This window comes from Lynx rufus, unplaced genomic scaffold (genome assembly GCF_022079265.1).
Source record: "Lynx rufus isolate CCGP_SWC_20201006 ecotype Redwood Valley unplaced genomic scaffold, mLynRuf1.p SCAF_13, whole genome shotgun sequence".
NCBI lineage: Eukaryota > Metazoa > Chordata > Mammalia > Carnivora > Felidae > Lynx > Lynx rufus.
The window spans coordinates 25,361,005-25,384,651 of NW_025814827.1; the positions used below are offsets into that span (position 1 = coordinate 25,361,005).

Below are 23,647 nucleotides of genomic sequence, written 5' to 3' on the forward strand. Positions count from 1 at the left end.
ATTTGATCAGCTCAGTAGAGACTGAGTACAGAGACCCTAGTATTTGGCCCTCTGAATTGTGTTTGGAAGGACATGCCTGCAATTGTTACAAAATACAGCTTTAAAAAACTCATTTTATGTTCTTTGTATCAAACAATGACTTCTTTATGAGGATTTGTTAGAGATATTATTGTTTGAGCCAAGAACTAATATATAATTGTACTTTTCCTGAATAACTGGTTTATTTTTACCATATAGGCAGTGAAATAAATGGAAATAGACCAGCTTTTCCTTTTTCTGTAGAATTTGTGGCCCACTTAGAACAGGTATGTGGGTGATCATGTCAGGTAGTTTTATTTTCCTTCTTCACTATAGTTGATTATCATCCTTGCTTCTATATCTTCTCTCACTTGACTTTATTTTTAATACTTAAACTATTTTCCTTTTGTACATTCTTGAGTTATTTTGGAGATGTATTTGTACATAAACACTTGTATGTCAGAAAGTGTTCTTATTGCCCCTTCACACTTGATTATTTGGCTGGGTGTAGAATTCAAAGCTCAAACATATTTTTCCTTAAAGCTAGAAGGCATCACTCGTCTTCTATCATCCTTGTTATTGATGAGAAATTTCATGTTAGTCTGATTCTTGTGTCTATAAGGGCTAGCCATTTTTTTTCCCTTCTGAAATTTTAAAATATTTTCTATTTGTCTTTGGAGCTCAAAATTTTTTGCATATCTGTCCCTCCATTTTCATTCATCCTCTTTGAAGAGTTATATCTTAGACTGGTGCAGGGAAATTTTCTTCTGCTTAGTTGATTATTTCTACTTATCCATTGTTTATGTTCTCTTCTCCTAAGTGTTCTTTGCACATCTTCCTCCTCTTTGTCATTTTACTATATATTTGAAGAGTTTTCTTCAATTTATTTTTCATTCTGTCTATCCTACTATACAGTTTCCATTAAATAATTTTTAATTTCCAGAAACTCTTTCTTATTTTCTGCTATCTTTATACCTATCAGCTTGTTTTTGCTTCATGGGTGCTATGTCTTCTTGAATATTTTCAAGCTACTAATTAGCATAAAAACATTTTCCCCACCTGTTTTTAGCATTATCTCTTCCTCTTGCGTCCTTCCCTTTTGTGCTATTGATTTTTTCTCAGATGTCTGGTGACTTACGGTTGCTGGTTTGTGTTTACAAATGAAGGACTAACTAGATACATGAGGGCAGTTGTAAAACCCTTTCCCCCTGCCAGCCCTCTTCTCTAAATTGGAGGGTTGGTGATGTAGCCAGCTCACAGGGAGGTTTTTCTGCATGTCTCAGTTTGTTCTGGCTACGATAGTAGAATACCATAGACTGGGTTGTTTACAAACAACACAAATTTATTTATCATGGTCTGGAGGCTTGGGAAGTCCAAGATCAAGGTGCCCGTAGTTTTGGTGTCTGGTGAGAGCCTGCTTCCTGGTTCACAGATGGCTGTGTTCTTGCCATGTCCTCATAGGATGCAAGGGGCAAGGGACTCTCTGGGGCCTCATTTATAAGATCACTAATCCCATTCATGAGGGCTCTACCCTCATAATCTAACCACCTCCCAAAGGTCCTCAAATACCATCACATTAGGAATGTTTCAACATGTGAATTTTCTGGGGTCACAGGCATTCAGTCCATAGTCTGGCAAATACCACAGCTGCCTTTGTAAGGCAGGGTTTACTAGGACCTCAGTCTCCTGTAGCTGATGCGGAGGTTCAGAGCTGCTTCTCTTAGGTCTGAACACCCACTCTTGGTTTCCTTCCCAGGCATGTTGCCTACTCTCGTTAGTGGGCAAAGTTGGAGGGTGTGAGTGAGGGGCCCACCTAGCTCAATTTTTCTTTAATGTTCTGGTGATGCTCAAAAACTAGACTGAACAGATAATTTATCTTCCAAACCAGGACACTTTTGAGAGTGAAAGGTGATCCTATTAGTTACTTTGCCAAGACAATGGGCATAAACTGGGACTGTCACCCTATGTATAACACATTTTCGACCTTTGTATTTATTGACTGAATTTGGAACTTCTCTGGGGCTCACTGGGAATTTTTAAAATTTTGTACCCCTTCTAGCCTCCACTTGTTTTCCAAAACTGTTACATTTTTATTCTTCAAAAAAGAAAAAAAAAAAAGAAAAAAAAGAAGACCTATTGCTGCTATTTCAGTGAGGCCTGAGTGGGAAGAGTGGTAGAAGGACATATTTAGTTTGCTGTCTTTACCTGGAAGCTCTTTGAACTGCAGTTTAACATATGCTGGCTCACTATATTTTATACATCCTTCTGTATCACTTTACACGTTTTTGGAACCACAAAAGTTCAGTGATAATGGTTATGTAGCAGTGAGCTTATCCTAGTAAATCATTTATCTCCTAGTGGGTACTTTTCTTTCAGTATTCTCACAGCTGGAAGGTTCCTGAAATGCCTATGGAATATTGGGCATTAAGTCATTGAACCTCTGAACAATGATTGGGAGTTGTTTATTTTCAGCTTCCTCTTCTTACATGATGTGACATATTGCCAAGAGAGGTTTACATCCCCTCACCCACGGTCATAGCACATGAAGGAATGTCAGTTCTTGGCCTAGCAGAGTTAGGTTAAAGGCACAAAGCTATAGGGATGTAGAACCAAAGTCGGGATTTTGTAGAGCTTAGTGAAGGGATGGAAAAATAGGATGCCAGAGTTTATTCATACTCAGTTCAGAAAGATAGTACTTAGTAGAAGTACAGAACCAAAAATAAAGATTTAATAATAATGATTTAGAAGCCAAAAGAAGACTTCCTGGCTCTAACAAAATCTCACGGGACAAGAGCAGGAGCAAGAGCAAGTCCAAGTTCTTGTGGACACGGAGAAGAACATTCAAACTTTCCTAGCACAGAAATTACTCTTCTGGCCCCTTGGGGAAAGGGCTATTCTCAGTCCTTGGGGAGGGTGGTTACAGGGAGACACTGGACAGGAGTCAAGATTCTGGTGTTTGGAGTGACTAAAATTAGGTGCATAACTATAGAATTCTATCCCTGGATGTGCTTCTTATAGTGTGAAATTTAAAAATAATGACCATCTGAATGTGTGTGAGGTCAACTAAAGGCAATTAATGTACAAATTAGCATATCTAATTTTTGACTTACAGCTACAGCTAATATTTAACTTACAAGCAGGATGCCAGGTGGGCCAGGTTAACTTTCATCCTCCTAATAACATCCATTGTTTTCCTGTCAGCAGTTTTACCATGCCTGGGTGAAGGTAGGGATGTTTAAACAAATCATCCAGCTTTTTAAGCTTTAAGTCCCCTCACCCTCCAAAATACCATTTTGGGCTTTGATATTTTTGCTCTTTGTTAGGGAAGCAATAAGAAGGATAGGATGATGCTTTGATAGCCAGGGTTTGGAATGTTTCCTGCAGGGGATGATTGGTTAAGAGGTTGCCTCCTGGTGAATTCAGGATTTCAGAGTTACATATGTTAGGGACAAGCCCACTCAGGTGTCATCAGCTGTGGACATCAGTCCAATATTGTTATTATCAGAAACTAGGTGAGCTAGCCTTGAAAACAGGAATAGTCACAGGGAACTGACTTAATTACATAGGTAAGAAGAAAGCCATGTAGGTGGATGTCAAACAGACCTTTCACAAAAGGTAGAGAATCAACCATAACCAAAGACAGGGTGTCATTTGTTAGAAGCAGTCTCCAGATATAAACGTAGCATCATATTTTGAGACTTAAGCCAATGGGGCTGTAGAGACAGATTCCTCTTGGACTTTGGGGAAAAAGTTGTCAGTTCTTACAAATCGTGGTACCTGGCCTAGGGAGGACAGTGGTGATAAAATAGGTTCCTTTCTTCCTCCCCGCTTCTCTTCATTTCCCTCATCTTTGTCACCTTAATTCTACGTTCAGCTCTTCCTCTCTTTGCTTTCCCCTTGCTCTTCCTTCCCCCATCCCTAATATATGCCTCTAAGTTACTTTCCACCCTCCAGTCTCCTTTATCTCTGTGGTTAAGTACCTTCTCCAAACTCAGACTCTTATTACTATCCCTATAGTTTTTACCACCTGTCACTTACCCAGGTGGAGAGCTGTGGGATTAAGGGGGTCCCAGGTGAAATGGTGAAGTCACTTATCTTGAATGTTCTGCATTGACATCTGGTGTTCATTTTGCTGGTCTCCATTCCATAGCTTTCATTAGTCCATCATCACCCTCTTGTCAACTCTGAATTTAGTAAAATGGAGCAAGAACTTGCTACTTTTACTACAAAAACATGCTCTACTGGTGTTTCGGGGGCACTGTTTTTCCTTTGCCAGTGCAAATTTTAATTTCTGCACCATCATAATCTTTGAGTTTGTTGTTTTATTTTATTTTATTTTTTTATTTGTACTGGTGTTTGCATTTTTTCCCCAGAAGATATTTTGGCTACTTCCAGCAAAGGGCAAGTCTCAGTCTCCTGATGATGTGCAGTTCCTCTGAATATGCCTGGGTGGTTCAGTCAGTTAAGCACCCAACTCTCATGGTTCATGGGTCTGAGCCCTGCGTTGGGTTCTGTGCTCACAACATGGAGCCTGTTTGGGATTCTCTGTCTCTCTCCCCTGATCATGCACTCTCTTTCTCTCAAAAAAAAAAAAAAAATCATTTTTGCTCAGTGACCAGAAGGTCAGTGACCTCCATGGCCACTTCAGTATGGTTTTGTTTGGCTATACAGTATTTTGTGACTTGGTAGCAAAAAAAAAGAAAAAAAAAATCTCAGTGTGGCATTTGACTTTCAACAGCATTCTCCTTTAGGAACTACTCAGAGTTAAGAGAAAGGGTCTTTGTGGAGCTAAAGGGATGTAGAAATTGGAGACACATAATGTTTTGTTTTATGGCTGGCATCAGAATTACAATGAGACAAATTTCAGCTTTCCATTTTGGGACTTTCCAACACATGTTCCAACATTTAGGCTGGAAAAAACCAATGCCCTTCAAATTTCAAAGGAAAGAATTCTTGCAACCTTGAATACAATCAAAGTAACCTAAGTGATGTTAGTTTAATGAGTTATATGTTTCTTTGGGTCAAAAATTTAATTTCATACCTGATTTCTCCTTCTCTTTAGAAGTAGAACGGATAGTGAAAGCCAATGACCGTGAACATAATGAAAAGTTCCAGTACGCAGTGAGTAAAACATACATGGCACATGCATGCTGGGATGAGTTTTACCTTAAGGAGAGTTGGATTTATGCCTTCTCGAACTTTACGACTTCACCAAAAACTTTCTTTGTTTTGGCCCATTTTAGTTTCAAGGTGCTATATGTTTCCATGAATACAGGTTTTAGTAATGTTTATACACTTATTTTTGTCATGCCGTAAGAGTGGTTGGTATGTTCTTTGGTATAGGAAGAAGACAAAATTTCTTTCTCACGAATTGATAGTTAATTTTGGTGTCTATTTGGCCACAAGAATACATAGGGCCACTAGAATAAGTAGGCTTCTGTGGTAATAGTGATAGAAGTGATGGTATTGGCTGATGGGTGATGAATGGCTTTTGGGGGATTTTCTCTGGCTCAGGCTCAGTGTGGAAAAGTATGTGTAGGACAAAGTTCTGAAGTCTGGAATGATTGTGTTTATCAAACGAGAAGTGGAAATGATTAGTTAAAATGTGCAGGCTTTAAGCTTGTACTGAACTACTTGAAAAAAATGTTTTTCAAGGGGATTTTTTTCACTTACGTTAGAAATATTTATTGTCTGTTAAGTCACTAGCACTGCTCTAGGAACTTTGGATACATTGATGAACAACTTCATGCATTACAAGATAGGACCTCATAAAGATCTTCTCATCTATCTATGATTCAACCTAAGTTGTTACATGGAGTCTTTTATAAGCTCTAAGAAAGAAAATTGGTAGAAGTGATTTTGTAGGTGACATTTGGCCTATAAGATGGAGTGCAGCAACACCTTTCATGAAGGAAGGTCTCAATTCAAAGAGGGTTTTGATAACTATGAAGGCAGGGCGATATTTGGCATTGCTTATTTAGGCACTAGCCAGAAGACAGAGTTTTGCACAATGGATAATTTTTAGCATTTTGTTCTTATTGGTAGGTTTTTCCCATATATGGAGATGGATGCGTTGGGCTAAGCTTGGTACTATTAAATATTCAACAAAGGTAGCTAACAACTCCACTTTTCTCATGCTGTGCGAATCGTGTAATTATATTTTGTTGTTCAGTGGCAGTTGTTCTACACGGAATCAGTACGCTGGCTCTATGACAGAGTTCTCATTGTAAAATAATATATTTGCACCCTGATTTTATTCATCAGTCTTGTAAGTTTGGTTAACATAAGTCTGCCTTTGAGAGAAGGAATCCTTCTCAGGAGGCTGATGAACATGTTGCTTAGCCTGAGAGAATGAGGCTTTAATTCCTATTGGTGATTTAAAAAAAATTTTTTTAATGTTTATTTATTTATTTATTTATTATTATTTTTTAATACGAAATTTATTGTCAAATTGGTTTCCATACAACACCCAGTGCTCATCCCAACAGGTGCCCTCCTCACTGCCCATCATCCACTTTCCCTCCTATTGGTGATTTATGTCACTCTCTCTGGCTTCTTGACGTCTAGTTATTTGGCACCTCTGGTCATCACCAAACTTGACTCCATACCTTTACATCCATTCTATAGCTAGTCCTTTAACTGTAGAGGATGACTCCTGAAAGCCTTAACCATCAAACCTCAAATCAGAAGAGTAGACATGTGTATATTTTAAGACCTTGTGGACACACCTGGGTGGCTCAGTTGGTTAAGCTCTGACTTTGGCTCAGGTCATGGTCTTGTGGTTCATGAGTTTGAGCCCCATGTTGGGCTCTGTGCTGATAGCTCAGAGCCTGGAGCTGGCTTCAGATTCTTTGTCTCCCTCTCTCTACCCCTCTTCTGCTTGTGCTCTCTATCTCTCTCTCTGTCTCTGTCTCAAAAAAAAAAAAACAACAAAAAACCCTTGGGGAAAACAGTAATAAGTAATCCACTGTGAAGTAATCATGCATTTCAGTATTTACTTGTTTTCCAGTGTGTAGCAAGTATTTTCATTCTGTGAGTAGTAACTCTATTAGGAAAGCCACATTTTATTTGCCTTTTGTGAGATGATAGTTTTTTCTACTTACAGTTATTTTTACTTAATTTATGAAATATTTCAAACTTACGAAACAGTATAGGAAACAATGACACCTGTGTGCCCACCACCCAGATTAAATAGATGTTAACAATTTTTGCCATGATTGTTTCAGATCTTTTAAGAGTAATATCACACTAATGACACAGAGATGGTTTTCTCTTGAGCTTGCATGATAATGAACAAAAGCACTTAGATGTGTGGCTACAGCTCTGTGTTCTCTTGGGCTTCCTAACAACAACAAAACAGTAGAACAATATTCTATGACTGTAGCATATCAAATAAGGCAGCTCAGTCTCTGAGTTAAAACCTTCCAAGGAAAGAACAAAACTCATTAGGAGCTGGAGAAACCAAGAAGGACAAGAGTTGAGAGAGGGAAGCTGCAGAGGAGAGATGAGCACAGGTATCCCTAGTCTATCAATCACTACTGTGGCTCAGAGAGGATGAGCCAGGCCCACCTAAAATGGGCGTGGGTCCCCACTGTACACAGCTTGATTTGGGAACTCCGAACAGGATGGCTGACCATACAGTGAACTGTGGGACCATTCTCAGCCCATCTATTCAGGTACAAATTGCGGATGATACAAGTACTTATTTCAGTTAATGTAAGGATTGAAGTAGAGTAACACACAATGACCCTATGAGCTAGTCTGTGTAGAGATGGGATTTGAATCTGATTCAGCCTGATATTCAGATTCACACAGATTCAGCCTGATATTAAGGCTTTTAAACTACTTACTATATGGAATATGTTTGTAAGAACGATGAAAGCCTGGGGCTTTTTGCTCAACCTCGCTTTGAAGGATATTGCCCCAAATGGAAAAGGATTTGAAGAGACCTCTATAGATCTTAGGGAGGAGAATGCTTATAATTGGAAAAGCAGTATTCCCACTTAAAGGCTGAAAAGGAGATGGGAATAAATTGAAACTATTTCTGAAAAAGAAAAAGGGAGAACTGGTGAAGTCCCACCCAAATGTAGTGTAAAGAGTGTTTTTAGGATAAGATAGGCCATGGTTTGAATGCTTTCTCTCATTTGCTAACTTGTGATCTCAATTTGTTTATTTCTCTGAACATCAGTTATTTCATATGTGAAATAAGGAATTTTCCTCATAAGACTATTGTTTTTTTTTTTTTTTTTAAATTTTTTTTTTTTTCAACGTTTATTTATTTTTGGGACAGAGAGAGACACAGCATGAACGGGGGAGGGGCAGAGAGAGAGGGAGACACAGAATCGGAAACAGGCTCCAGGCTCTGAGCCATCAGCCCAGAGCCTGACGCGGGGCTCGAACTCACGGACCGTCAGATCGTGACCTGGCTGAAGTCGGACGCTTAACCGACTGCGCCACCCAGGCGCCCCAAGACTATTGTTTTTAATTAGAGTGCAAGCAGGGGAGAGGGGCAGAGAGGGGAGAGAGAAAGAAAGAGAGAATCTTAAACAGGTACCATGCTCAGTGTGGAGCCAGATATAGGGCTCCATCCCATGACCCTGGGATCATGACCTGAGCTGAAATCAAGACTAGGATGCTCAATCCACTGAACCACCCAGGTGCCCCTCATAGGATTATTTATTAAAGATTTAATTAGATAATTTATATAAAATATTTGACAATAGTAAGACTAGCATACATGTATACATACATACATATCTCATAGTTGCCATGTACCAGGACCTGCACTAAATATTTTATATGGATTTTGTCTCAAATCTAACTTGGTGGTGGGCAAGTATTCACAATAGATTACAGATTTCCTATAAGCATTAAATAAAGTAAGATATCGATAATAACAATGTTAGGAAGATACTGAAAAATGGGCTAAAGTCGTAAAACTTTGGTAGCAAGTATCACCCCCCAAATTAGCAAATCTGTGATACTAAAGGTATAGAAGTTGCTGCTGATGCAGTAGTAGAGAAACAAATGCAGGGACAACAAGAAGACTACAGTATAAAGATTGTGGTGGTAGAGACCCCCACCCTGTCCCACCAAATAAGCTCTGTGTAAATGATAATAATTCAATGAGATATTTATTGATTACCTACTCTGTGCAAAGCATTTGGCGACTTAAGGAAATTTTCCTGACACTCTCAGCATGGATATTGACAGGTAGATACATGACCAACTGTGATAGTAATAGCAATAAAGATAGTGACAATAGTAATAGCTCACACACACATAGTGCTTACCATGTGAAAAGTGTGGCTCTAAGCACTCTACTATACTAAACTTACTGATCTTAGCCACAGTTCAATGAATAAGAGCATATTTATTATCTTTTATCACCTCACTTTTGTGTGTAAAAACATTGAGGCATGGAGATCTCACTCAAGTGACTTGCTCAAGGTTGCACAGCTAGGTAGTGGCTCCCATTCTTATAGCTTGGTGTCCATGGACTTTGTACATTGCTGATCATCCACAAAACCCAGCCAGATGAAGTGGATCTCCATTTCCAGAGCTAATAGGTGGCACAGCTGGAATTCTAATTCAGATTGGCCAGATTCCAAAGCCTGTTTTTCCCATGATACAATACTGCTCTTCTGACAAACCTGAAAAACAAACAGCACCAACAAAAGGACAAAATCTTCCAAATCCTCTCTCCTTCCCTCATATACCTATTTGTAAAATATTTATACTCTGGGGACAAAGACAGATAAAGGAGATACAAAATTTTACAAATGTGAGTCTAAGAATGACCTTAAATCTTACTCTTAGCATTTGTAAATGAGCACTTAGGAGAAAAATTTACACAAAGCTCAGATAAATGGTGTGATTTCCATAAGCACTAAACCTGGCTGAGCAAATGTTTCTCTTTGAAGGCTGAAGGAAGATATTTCAATACCTAGAGAACCTTAATTTGTCAACAAAGCCTAAAGCTTCAAACCACATTATAGGACAAAACACAGGCTTAAAAAATGATCAAAAGTGCTTTTAAGAGCTAAAGGGTTTAGAACATTAACAAAAGACAAGGTTAATGATTCTAGGTGAAATTAATTGGTAAATTAGACATGAGATTGTGGAAACTGGAAGGTAGAAAACATAAAATTACAAGAGGGATTTTGGACTGCCAAGATGTGTACAGCAAAGTAGGATTGGAGACTCTAGGGAGAGCCAGCCAAGTGCTAGAATTATTATTCTCATTAGAAAGGAGTTCAAAGTTTTCCTGGTTAATAATAGGAAAGAATAATGCAAGTAAGGAAAACAGTTGTTGTATTAAAATATGTTAATGTTAAAAATGTTAGAAAACTTGGTAAAGCCAGCCAAACATCCAGACTCATTATCCCTATTAAAAGAAGTTCAAAGTGAATAGTAGAAGTTGTGAAAACAGTTGTAGTCATATTAATATGTGTTGATGTCAAGAAATGTCAGAAAAAGCATTAGATTAATTATGGTTATTTTCTGATTTTGTTTAAAACTAAATGATGTTGGAAAACGTTGGTATTCCTACTGGTTCTTACTCTCTCCCTTTTCCACGTAGGCATACACCATCCTCATTCAATTCTCTGGAACTTTAACAGAATTGAGAAGGGGTTTGAACTCATTTGAGTGATGCAACTGTCTTGCCTCAAACTCAGAAACTTCAGTAAAGCTGCACGTTTAATATCCGAATGCCTTTTATGCACAAATGTAGACGCGAAGTTTCTAAAGGATTTTTTTTTCTTGAGCTAAAATATCCTGTTTAGGAAGTGTACACAGGCTTACATAGGTTGGTGAAAATGTAACCAAATCATTTTGCATGCTTATAAAGAAAGTCTTGCATCCAAAAATTGCAATTCTGATATCTTGATTTATTCCTAAAATCTTAAAATGTCTTGTTGATATCATGGCTGTTGGATGGAATTTGCTGTTGGTCTTGTGATTTTTGTGCTTAGAACAATGACATTTGGGGTTTTCCAAAGAGTGTGGCAATTTGGCTGACTCAGCAGTTAGTGCTAGAGTGACATCACCAAGACTCCCTTCAAAACAGCTTCTATTTTCTTCATCCATTTATACAGGGTTTTATATGTTTCTACTTCTCTTTTCTCTTAGAATAGGTGGTTGAGAGTGGAGTAGAAAAATGTGGTTGGTTCACCATTATTCTGGGTATGTGAGCTTGAATGAGGTTACTGGACCTCTGTAGACCTCAGTAAAACTTCATGTTCCTGTGTGTGTGGGTGAATTGAACGTCCACTGTCCCCTTTTTTATAGAAATAAAAATGATATTCAAAATTCAATATATACACAATGTGCCCACTCTAAGTCTAAAAACGTGTGTTTGTTGAGTTATTTACTTTTCAAAGATTTGAGGCAGTGTGCAAAAAGAATGTAAAGCTCAAAGGGATATAGGGCACCTGCGTGGCTCAGTCAGTTAAGTGTCTGACTTCAGCTCAGTCATGATCTCAGAGTTAATGAGTTCGAGCCCTGTGTCGGGCTCTGTGCTGACAGCTCAGAGCCTGGATCCTGCTTCAGATTCTGTGTCTCCCTCTCTGCCCCTCCTGACTCACACTCTGTCTGTCTGTCTCTCTCTCAAAAATAAATAAAGATTAAAACAAATTTAAAAAAAAGCTTGAAGGGATAAACATACACAAGGAAACTGGTATGAAATGAGTAAGTCATAGAGATAAAAAGTATTGCCTAGGGAATTTGGTCAATGGCATTGTAATAGCATTGTATGGTGACAGATGGGAGCTTCACTGTGGTAAGCATCGCATAATGTACAGACTTGCCAAATCACTGTGCTGTACTCCTGAAGCTCATGTAACATGGTGTGTCACTATACTTCAATTTAAAAAAATGAGGAAAAAGACGAGCAGGCTATTTTTAGTGGGCCCCAAAGTGCATGCTACAAGGCCTTATCTGCTTAGAATGGCAATGTGTTGCCTGCTACGGGGTTTGCTAAAACAGGGGCTATATATTCTGCTTTCTACCTGAGCATATACGATCTACTCAAGAAGGGAAGACTAACCCATGAGAACAAACTTGATAACAGGTAATAAGGAAAAGATAATGCTAAATCCTAATTGTGTGATATGGCTTGTGAGTTTTTGAGGAAGTCTTGTCAGAGGAAATGGGAAGTGATATGAGCCTTGTTTGTTTGTTGTTTTACCACCTACATTAAGAAGGGAGGGAAATGGGCAAAGTCCTGTAGTTAGACCCAATTGGGCATGAGGGGTGTGTCATAGGAAATTATCATTCAGGTAGGTGAGATAAGATTGTTTAAGAAAACTTGAATATGAGGTAACAGGCTCCCAGGAGCTAAGGAGTCACAAAGTGAAAAGGGATTTTCTTTGCCTTCCAGATAAAATAGACTAGGTATCCAAATGGAGATGCCCAGGTGATACAGAATGTAACTGGGTGAGCTTATAACTGTAGAGTAGGGATATTAGTTGGAAGAAGATGCTTCGAGCTAGGAGAAAAATAGAACTTGTTGAGGAGTGATGGCTGACTTGTGGGGTGTGGAGGGAGAAACCCACATTTAGTTAGAAAAGGGAAAGGGGGGAGCCCAAGAGGGAGTAGGAGCAGCAAAGATTGAGGAGAACAAAGAGAGGACAGTGAGATGAAAGCCAGGGGAAAGGAGCCTCTCAGGAAAGGGGGGAGTGGGGTTGCATAATCATTCTAATGCTAGGTGCTCATCAGGTTAAGAGCTAAGGAAAAACATCTTTATTTTATTTTTAAAAAGATCTTTAATTTGAGTGTAGTTGCCACACAATGTTAAATTAGTTTCAGGCATACAACATAGCGATTTGACAGGTCTATATGCTATACTATGTTGACCACAACATATCTGTTCACCATACAGTGTTCATCACAATACTACTGACTATATTCCCTGTGCTGTACCTTTTATTCCTGTGACTTAATCATTCCATAACTGGAAGCCTGTACTTCACTCCCCTTCATCCATTTTGCCCATCTTCCCCCTACCTCCCCTGCAACCATCACTTTGTTCTCCATAGGTCTAATTCTGCTTTGGGTTTGTTCATTTATTTCATTTGTTTTGTTTTTTAGATTACGTATATGAGTGAGATCATATGGTATTTGTCTTTCTCAGTTGAACTTACTTAGCACGATACCTTCTAGGTCCCTCCATGTTGTAAATGGCAAGATCCTTTTTATGGCTGTGTGATATTTAATTGTATATATATCATATCTTCCTTATCTGTGTGTCCATAAACAGACTGCTTCCATACTTTAGCTATTGTAAATAATGCTGCAGTAAACATAGGGGCACATACAGATTTTTGAATTTATATTTTCATATTCTTTGGGTAAATACCTAGTAGTGAAATTATTGGGTCATATGGCATCTCTGTTTTTAATTTTTTGAGGAACCTCCATATGGTAAGAAAAACATCTTTAAATCGGAAGGGAACAATTGGAGGACCTGAAGAAAATACCTTTATTATTATTTTTTTAAAGATAATATTTGAGAGTCAGAGGCAGGAAAAAAATGCAAAAGTAGGGAGCATGGTATAGCCCACCATTAAGAACTTGCAACAAAAAGGAAGGAAATCGTATATAAGCTTTAAGGCTTAGTGAAATTAAGTACATTTTTGAATCAATCTCACATATTTTGGCTATCCAAATGCATGGGAAGGTAAAACTCCAAGTATTTTTTTAGGGAGAGGGGAGACTCTTAAAATATCAATATGTTGAGACACATATGAGTCCTGATTTAATCTTCAGCCTGATGAGAAATTTGGGTTTCTCTTTCTTTTCTTCATGAGCAGCATAGCAGCAGCACCGGTATGTTGTAGATCGTCACCAATAGGCCTGATTATCAGAGCAATTTATGCACCAACCAAAGAGTACAGATGATGACAAGCAGTGTGACAAGTTGGAATTAGTTGTGGAAAGTGCCAGTAACTTGCATTTGTTAAGGGTTTCTGGTTGTTGGTTGTTGTGTTTTGTATTAGGGCATTCCCATAGCAACAGTGGCTTTTTAGCAAACATTGCAAATGTCTTCTATTTTGTGTGCTGTTAATACGTGTAAATTATTCTATGTTCTATATGACAGAAGTGTTTCCTTTATAAATAATTTACGTGGAGGAGAAAAGGTAATTTTTGGGCTTTACTTCATTTTCTTTCTGGATTTAAGAGTTTAAAAGTAGAAACATTTTATCTCTTTGACATCTGATTTATTTAAATAGTCTTATTCTTTGGCTAAGCATTTGTCTGATTCCTTGTTTCTTTTATTTGGTTGGTCTGTTTTAATCTTTTGTTTTAGACTCTGAATTCATATTTCTAAATGTTCTAAAATGGCGCATTAAGGTAGTTAAAGAATCCAGTTAAACTCTACAACTCTGAAGTGTTTGTTACGTACCTGTTGCATGTTTGAGATAATTTTAGTGTCTTCATAAACGTGTTCCGTTTCATCTGTGTGTGAAGTAAACTTCAAGTAAAGCCACACAGACTTTTATTTAAAATTTAATTTCTTCATTGCAGTGACATGAAATTGAAAAGGTTCCAAGCAATGTGTAATTGCAGTTAGAAGAATTAAAATAAGCTAATTTTGGTGTTAGAATGTTAGAGCTCCATTATTGCCTGGCTATTGCCAGGCAAAGAAATGAAAAGATGGAGCAGGAAGAGAAGTAACTTCCTGTGTGGAGTGAGCAACACAAATGCAGTTTCCTTTGTTGGCAAATGGCTTATGAAAGTAATCCATAAATCAATCATGTGGATAAAATTTGGCAAGAGTAGTAACAGTTGAGAAGTTAACGGAAAAACCACCAACGCTAACGGTTTCAAAGTGATTTTTATCTTGTTTTGTAGTTTTCTTTACTGGACCAAATAGTTTGGTTCTGTGAATCATACTATGAAAAGATGGCAATTACCATATTTTACATTTTATAGTTGGAAAATTAATCATTTGTCTTAATGTTTCAAATTCATGTCCACAATTATGAAACCAGTGGTCAGATTACTGTTGTATTTTGAATCTAGCTTTTTCTGCAGTTTCTTACAAAGGTAAGCTATTTAAGCATGAATGTCAGACTTGAAAATATATTAAATATGATGCTAGGAGTTGGTTAGGACCTATATATGTATGTGTGTAAATGTATGTGTGTTGCATGAATGTGTGCATGTAAGTAAGGTTTTAGTTGTAACTATGTGTGTGCATCTTTGTAAGAATGTTCTGGCTTGACTAGAGAAAGCCTGTTCTTTAAGGAATTGAGCAGAGGACAGCAATCAGATTCCTGTATACAGATCAGTGGTATAAACCTCTGGCTGTTGGTATACCTGTCTTGACTTCTCTAGAAGCCCTAAGTGTTCTGGGTTTCATTCATGCTCCTGGGTTGTCCAGCTTGCTGTGAAACAAGGTCATGTCATTATGGCTGCGGCTATCCAGGTGCATTTTGGATAGGTTGAGGATGGTGACATCCAGGGAAGAAAAGTTGTTTTATACAAATGATAAAACATGACTCACTTTTCAGGTACTGTAAGGAAGTTAGCTAAAGTGCATTAGAGAGTCTCAATTGTGGAGTTATCCTTTAAAGTTTTCCCATTCACTTCTCTCTCCAGAATTCTCACTGACTGCATATCTAGTCTTTATATCACTCTACAAGAGGGGAACTCACCACCTCTCTTCAGTGGGGAAGGGTGTGGAGTGTGGGGGGCCCACCTGGCTTAATTTTTCTTTAATTATTCTGATAATGCTCCAAAACTATGGAGAATAGATAATTTCTGTTCCAAACTAGGGCACTTGTGAGAATGAAAGGGGATCCTATTAGTTATTTTGCCAAGACAGTGGGCATAAACTGGGACTGTCACTCTATCTGTAACACATTTTCAACCTTTGTATTTAATGACTGAATTTGGAACTTCTCTGGTGCTCTGTTTTTGGATAGTTTTGACCATTAAACAGTTTTTCCTTCACTTGAGCCAAATTGATTTTCTCTTGCTTTATTATCTATTGGTTTATCTTCTGAGGCCAAAACAGAGCCAACATGTCTTCTGGTTCACATGACAAACCTGATAATGTTTTTAAAATTCTAAACCTGGGTTCATTGAGTAGACTTATCTCCAGGACAGTCATCTGCAGTTTCCTCTTTTTTTTCTCCCAAAGATCTTAAGCATTTCTATAATCCCTTAAAGTGGGTTGTTCCAAAGTCAAACACCATATTCTAGAAGTTATTCGAGTAGCTCGAAGTAGGAGAAGAATTATTAATGCAATCTAAGATTGCACTGGCTTTTTGGTGATGATTAACTTATCTTAATCTCATACTAATCTCATTTTCATCATTAATGACAAAGACTGTCACATTTCTCTCTTTATCTTGCTTGTCATAGAATTTGACACACAACAGATAGGATTTCCTCTGTCATAAACTATTCCTTTCATTATTGTGTCATATGCAGACTTAGGAGCATGTCTTCTACATCTTCACTGATGTCTAATCGAATGGGCCAATTGAATCAGGAGCTCTGGAAGTAGAGTCCAAGCATTAGTATATTTTTTTAAGCTTTCCAGGTAATTCTAATGACACAACAGGATTGAGAATCACTGTTATAAGTAAGTAATAAAAATATTGAGTATAACACATTTGAGACAGAACCATGTACCTTATCACTGGACACTTCCCTGTAGTTGCCATTGGACCATTAATCATTATGAATTGCTGACTTAACGAGTTTCCAGTTTCTATAATTCACTGTCCTTACCACCAACCTAATTTCTAGGCAGATCATTGCTTTCTATCTTAATAAGCAGAAAACTTTTTTTTTTTTTAAAGCTGTTACAGTGCTGGCTTAAATGGCTTCTATATGGAAGCAGAAGGATGGAATAAATAATTGAACTTTAAAGATTCCTTTCCAAGTCGTGTTTCTATGATTCTTGCAAACCACTTAGTTCCATGTTGTGATATTTTAAATACTCTTGTAGACCAAATGCCACAAAAACGCCATTGTTCTAGGCAAGACATTTTTGAGGTTAGAAGCACAAATGGGCTGAACTTCATAATGTTTTGCAGAGACAGCATTGTTCAGACATTTCTAGGTGAGAAAATAAGCTAAAGAAATATTGGATTTTTTTTCCTTCTCCTTTGCTCTCTGATATGGGAAAGTTAATAAACTGTTTGAAGATGTGCTAAAAATGAGAAAAGTCTCTATGCTAGTGCCTATCTTATTTTGGCAAAAGTAGTTCTCTAGGTTTTGTACTGGGAATTACTGTGTCATTTTGTATTTTTCCAGTTGGGCTTATCAGCCTTGTATTGAGTAGTTAGTAGGTGTTTGTCACTTTGTTAAGTACTTTAGAGACTTAAAAAAGTATAAAATAAGTCTTATTCCTTTAAGAGTTTGCTCTCCCCTTGGGATTTTATATACACAAATGAAATAACAGTATAAGGCATTGTAATACTAAGTATGAAAATACGTGGTGTTAGACTTACAATTAGCATTTTTACTAAATCTGGGTAAGGAAGACAATTTTCTAAGAGATGAATATTTTCTTCAAGTTCATATTGTTAATAATGTCTTTTTAAAAAAATTACAAAAGAATGGTAAAATACAATGTTGCATTTATGTAAAAATGGTCTGACTTGATTTGGAAACCTACTAATTTGCATTGCACTTCAGACCCTGTCTAGATTTGGGGAACCATTTGGCCACTCAAAAAGTCAAGTGTCAGTCACCTTTAAGCCCATCTCAGCCTAAACTGACTGAAGAAAATGATCAACTCATTCAAAAGTACTCCTGGGGTATATTGAAATTAAATTTTTTTGAGTATGAAAGGTAGTTGATTTTTTGTTTAATTCAAATGTGAATTATATATATAATATATAATAAATGAAATATTGATTTTAAGTGTACTTAAAATACTTCAAGTATATATACACGTCATATATATACATATATGACGTGTATATATGTCTATATATGACGTATATATATATCATAATTAACTGTCCTTACTATATATATACATATATGATTACTTAAAATCAATACTTCAAATATTTTAACATAGGGAATAATTCTGAATTTGTTTTATGAACAAATAATTACAGATAATTTCCTGAAGCCATAAAGGCCTATATGCTATTGTCTGTGCAAATGATCAGTATTTTGCGCTTCAGCATTAAAAAAAAAAAAAGGGTTTCTTGCACCTGCATTTCTTCTCCTCACTCTGCCATGCTCCCCCTTGCTTTCATATACCTATGGAATTTCTTCCACGGTCCTATGTTTTCCAACTTAATGCTTGGTCAGATTTTTTATTTGCAAGAGCTTAAATTGAAAGTGTGTCCTGAGAAACTTAACAGAAGACCATGGGGGAGGGGAAGGAAAAAAAAAGAGAGGGAGGGAGCCAAACCATAAGAGATTCTTAAAAACTGAGAATAAACTGAGGGTTGATGCGGGGGAGGGGGGGTGGTGGGGGGGTAGGGAGGGGAGGGTGCGTAATGGGTTTTGCGTAATGAGTATTGAGCACCTGTTGGGATGAGCACTGGGTGTTGTATGGAAACCAATTTGACAATAAATTTCATATTAAAAAAAAAAGGAAAGTGTGTGAAAAAGCTCCATTATTTCCCCAATGATTTTTTTTTTTCATTCAATGTATTTTTCTTGAAGGATTGAAGGAGAAGTCCAGAAGAAAATCTTCAGCTCAGTAAAAAGGATGCTTTGTCTTTATAGTCTAAGTCCTGTTGTAAGGCATTTATCTGTGATGATGCAGCTGCATGGTCTGCTGGTGAAATCAAGTATCTCTGAAGGTTCATAATCTACAGTGCACAAATGGGACTGTTTTGGATTTGTACTAATGTAAATTATTTACATAGCCTTTTGAAAAAAATGCATGCAACCTATCTTATATCTCAGAAATTTGTCTTTATCAATATTCTGAGAGGTTATTTAATACTTTGCTTCTTGAAGTGTGTTCCACAGACCTCAGACCAGGAGCTTATTAGATATGCAACCCCCCCCCCCCCCCCCGCCCAACAAACTATTGAGTCAGAATCTGTATTTTAACCAAATTCCCAAAGGATTCATATACACATTTGGGTTTCAGAAGGACTAGACCAATCCTCTATTTTTATCTTAGGAGTGCCCTGAAGATTTTGAAAAAAAGCAAACAGGTGAGGAGGGAAAAGACATTTAATTATCAAGCATAATGCTAATGCTTTAAATGTGTTTTATTAATCTTCATAACTCTGCGTGGTAGGTATTATTACCCATATTTTATAGATGGGGACACTGAAGACTGGAGGGACTAGGAAATAATGTTCCAAGTTTACTTAGTTGGTAAAACGTTTCAGTTCGCAGAATCCAAGCCCTCACTTTTTCCTAATAGTCAATTATTTCTTAAGGCAATTGGCATTCACCAAGTACTTATTAACTGGATTAAAATTCTTTTTTTTTTTTTAATTTTTTTTTCAACGTTTATTTATTTTTGGGACAGAGAGAGACAGAGCATGAACGGGGGAGGGGCAGAGAGAGAGGGAGACACAGAATCGGAAACAGGCTCCAGGCTCTGAGCCATCAGCCCAGAGCCCGACGCGGGGCTCGAACTCACGGACCGCGAGACCGTGACCTGGCTGAAGTCGGACGCTTAACCGACTGCGCCACCCAGGCGCCCCTGGATTAAAATTCTTTATGGCAAATATGACTTAGATTTTTTGGGAAAGTGTCTTCAAGAAGCTCTTGAGGCTTTCCTGAAATAAGGCTTGCAAGGAGAGTAATCTTAATCGATAAATTTTAAGTTGGAGGTTTGATTTATTTTCTTCCATGTGTAACTCCTTTCTTTAAGGCACGTCTGCCTCCTTAACTGTATCCCTTCCCTTTTCCGTTCCCTCCTCCCTTCCTTGTTCTCTGCCTCATCCTTCTCCTTTGCAATAGCTCCTGTCAAAATAGCTGCCTCTGTCATGAGTAAGAAGGCACACACTGAAAAGTATTTGATATCATGATTTTGCTACAGAAACCTGGCATTTTTCAATAGCATTTTCAGGGAAACAGTGGGGCTTGTTCATAAATGCAAAACCCAGTTTGAATTCACAGTGTGGATGGTGTACAATGTTGGTGATACAGGCTGTGATAAGTCCCTTCCTCAAGATTATGCTCATGGTAAGTGAAGTGCTTTCAGGAGCAGCTGTTTATGGATGGACTATCCCATTCCTTCTACTTTCCAGCTTCCCTCCCCATATCTGACTTCCCGTCTCTACCTAGTTGCCTGGCACTTTGCTGTTTCCAAGATATTTCCTATCAGGAAGGAGATCTTCTTCACATTGAAGAATTGGAAATTAATGTGTCTTCCCTTGGGTATCAAGTCAAAATGGAAGGCAATAGCCAGAGAACATGTTTGACACAAAGAGTTGGCCTATAATACATGGTCATATAATAGGTGTGTACAGTTTTTTGGTAGAGGGGTTCTCTGAATCATTACTATAGTTGACCCCTTATTTGTTCATTTATTTATATACTTATTTAACAACCATAGTTATTAAAAATTAAAAGTATTATTTGTTTCTATAATTTATTTTTTATAATTCACATCCAAGTTAGTTAGCATTTGGTGCAACAATAATCTCAGGAGCAGATTGCTTAAGCCCCTTACCCATTTAGCCCATCCCCCCTCCCACAACCCCTCCAGCAACCGTCTGTTTGTTCTCCATATTTAAGAGTCTCTTATGTTTTGTCCCCCTCCCCATTCTTATATTATTTTTGCTTCCCTTCCCTTATGTCCATCTGTTTTGTATTTTAAAGTCCTCATATGAGTGAAGTCATATGATATTTGTCTTTCTCTGACTACTAATTTCGCTTAGCCTAATACCCTCTAGTTCCACCCACATAGTTGCAATGGCAACATTTCATTCTTTTTGATTGCTGAGTAATACTTCATTGTGTGTATGTGTGTGTGGGGTGTACACACACACCACATCTTTATCCATTCATCCATTGATAGGACACTTGGGTTCTTTCCATACTTTTGCTATTGTTGATAGTGCTGCTATAAACATTGGGGTGCATGTGTCCCTTCGAAACAGCATACCTGTATCCCTTGGATAAATACCTAGTAGTGCAATTGCTGGGTCATAGAGTAGTTCTATTTTTAATTTTTGGAGGAACCTCCATACTGTTCTCAAGAGTTGCTGTGCCAGTTTGCTTTCCCACCAGCAGTGCAAAAGAGATCCTCTTTCTCTGCATCCTTGCCAGCATCTGTTGTTACCTGAGTTGTTAATGTTAGCCATTCTGACAGGTGTGAGGTGGTATCTCATTGTGGTTTTGATTTGTATTTCCCTGATGATGAGTGATGTTGAGCATTTTTTCATGTGTCGGTTGGCCATCTGGATGTCTTCTTGGAGAAGTGTCTATTCATGTCTTTTGCCCATTTCTTCACTGGATGATTTGTTTTTTGGGTAGTGAGTTTGATAAGTTCTTTATGGATTTTGGATACTATCCCTTTATGTGATATGTCATTTGCAAATATCTTCTCCCATCCCGTTGGTTCCCTTTTAGTTTTGCTGATTGTTTCCTGCATTGTGCAGAAGCTTTATATTTTGATGAGGTCCCATTAGTTCATTTTTAAAAATTAAAAGTATTATTAAAAACTAAATTATAAAGGGCAACGATTACTGAGGAACTGCTGTGTGACTGGCATGGGGGTGAGAACCATAGAAGTCAACAAGACTCAGTAGTATTTTTCCTCAAGGAGCTCAAAGTCCAGTTGGGGCTCTTCTTCAGGTCTGGGATCAGTTAATTTCCTAGGAGCCCAGGGAGGGGGCGCTGTGGGCCATGACTGGCTTGGCCTAAGCAGGTGTTTTTAGCCTTCCTGAGTGTCAATTTCCTTACTGAGGATATAGGCAAAATCCCCCTGGAAAGGACTATTGTGGGAAGAGAATGTCTAAAATGGTTTGACATCCTTTGTTGTTATAAATAAGATAATAACCATTTGGGAAAACCAGTTTCTCATAAAATCCTCAGGCCACATGTCAGACCCCTAGGTTTCCCCTCCTCCACACTCTTCAAATCCTTTGTCTTATTTATATCACCACAGGTCACCACAGGTGACCCTCAGTGGAGGGACACAGAGCACAGGCTTCTCTTCCCATGAAATGCCTCCTGCTACTATTCTGCCAAATGGAACAATCTCTCTGGCTTTTTTCTCCCCCAAACTGATACACTTGCATAGGAGTCAGGATGAAATTTGTTTTTGTACCCTTACCCCAGATGGAGTGAATCAGGAGGAGGAATGTATCAGAGGAATGCACTGGGGAAAAGGAATGAGAAGGAAGTAGAATGAGATGGTGGAGAAGGTATAGGTGATACAACCAGGAGCTCCTCATTCACTCACTCACTCACTCACTCACTCACTCACTCACTCATTCACTCATTCATTCCTTTATTCAGGAAACAGGGGAGAGGATCTGGTCTGCTTTGGCCACTCACTGTTATTCCTAGCTGGCCTCACTAGGATGGGGTGGATCATTAACTATTAAATAAACAAATCCCCACTATAACTCACCCTGGATCCTAATACTTAGAATTGTTCCTGTGAGAAGCAGCTCAGCAACTTAGACCATCTATCTGTCTTAGTGAGTTTTGATTGGAGACTCACATTTGAAGCCACTGTGTATTTTCTCTGCCCACATCATGGTAGCTCTTGCTCTGCTAGGCACTCACATGAGCTTCTTATTGAATCTCTGTGTCAGATCCTGCAGAAAACAACTGCCTATGTTTATGTATGTCTCTAGGGAGCCCTGTTTCCAGTTCCCTGAAGCAAATTTAGTCGTTGTTTAACTCAGACCATTCTAAGTGAAACTTCCAAATTTGGTGAAAATTCACTAAACTCTTTGTAGATGATGTCATCACAAAAAATAAAAGATCAACACTTCAATTTATTTATAAATTACTATTGTTGTTACTGTGTTTTAATGACACAAGATGCTTTTGAAGCCTCTTTCTTTTTCCCATTCCATGTAGAGAATTTTCTTTTCCTGTGTCCCAACCAGTTCTTGATCCTTCCCTTTCAAAACCTCTACTCTCAATTAAAAACTACTCAACAAACAAAAATCACAAAGGCAGGTGATGTGGTTTTTCTAAACTTAGATTTATTGCCCAGCACCCTGAAGAGGGTGGGAATTCAGAGATGCACTTACTTACTCATTTGATCCCCAGGGGTTCAGGAGAAGATTGCATGGTGTTATTTGTGTAGCAACCTAGTGTAAGAGGTAGAGTCCTAGAAAGGATTAGACTACTTGTAGTGTGTTATTAAAACCCCTCAGCCCTTTGGGAAATTCATTATGGGTGTCTCCTCATTAACTGGACTTTTCCATTGTGCTTTTGTTATTATCATAAATGCTGACGTCTTGCCTGAAATTTGGCCTAGTTCCCAGACGGCATAGCAGTGTGAACATGGTCTAATTTTTAGTCCTCATAAACAAAGCAGCTCATATACACTACATTGTCCAAAGACACTCTGGTGGTTCAGGAAATGGACCTGAGCAAGCCAGCTTCATTTCAATGCAAATAAATGCCCACTCTGGTCCTCCAAGGCCTCTACAGCCCTAGAATGCGATGGGCCAATAGGTCAAAGCTGAGGACCTACTCCCTGTAGATG

The 23,647-nt window shown here is 38.1% G+C and overlaps 1 protein-coding gene across 1 annotated transcript in view; it reads left to right on the forward strand.

The window, feature by feature from the left end:
* ATP8B4 (ATPase phospholipid transporting 8B4 (putative)) overlaps positions 1-23,647 on the forward strand; it is a 259,928-nt gene that overhangs the window by 36,828 nt on the left and 199,453 nt on the right. Inside the window, 1 exon segment of the mRNA XM_047075128.1 lies at positions 5,081-5,139. Coding sequence (XP_046931084.1) covers positions 5,081-5,139 — 59 coding nt within the window.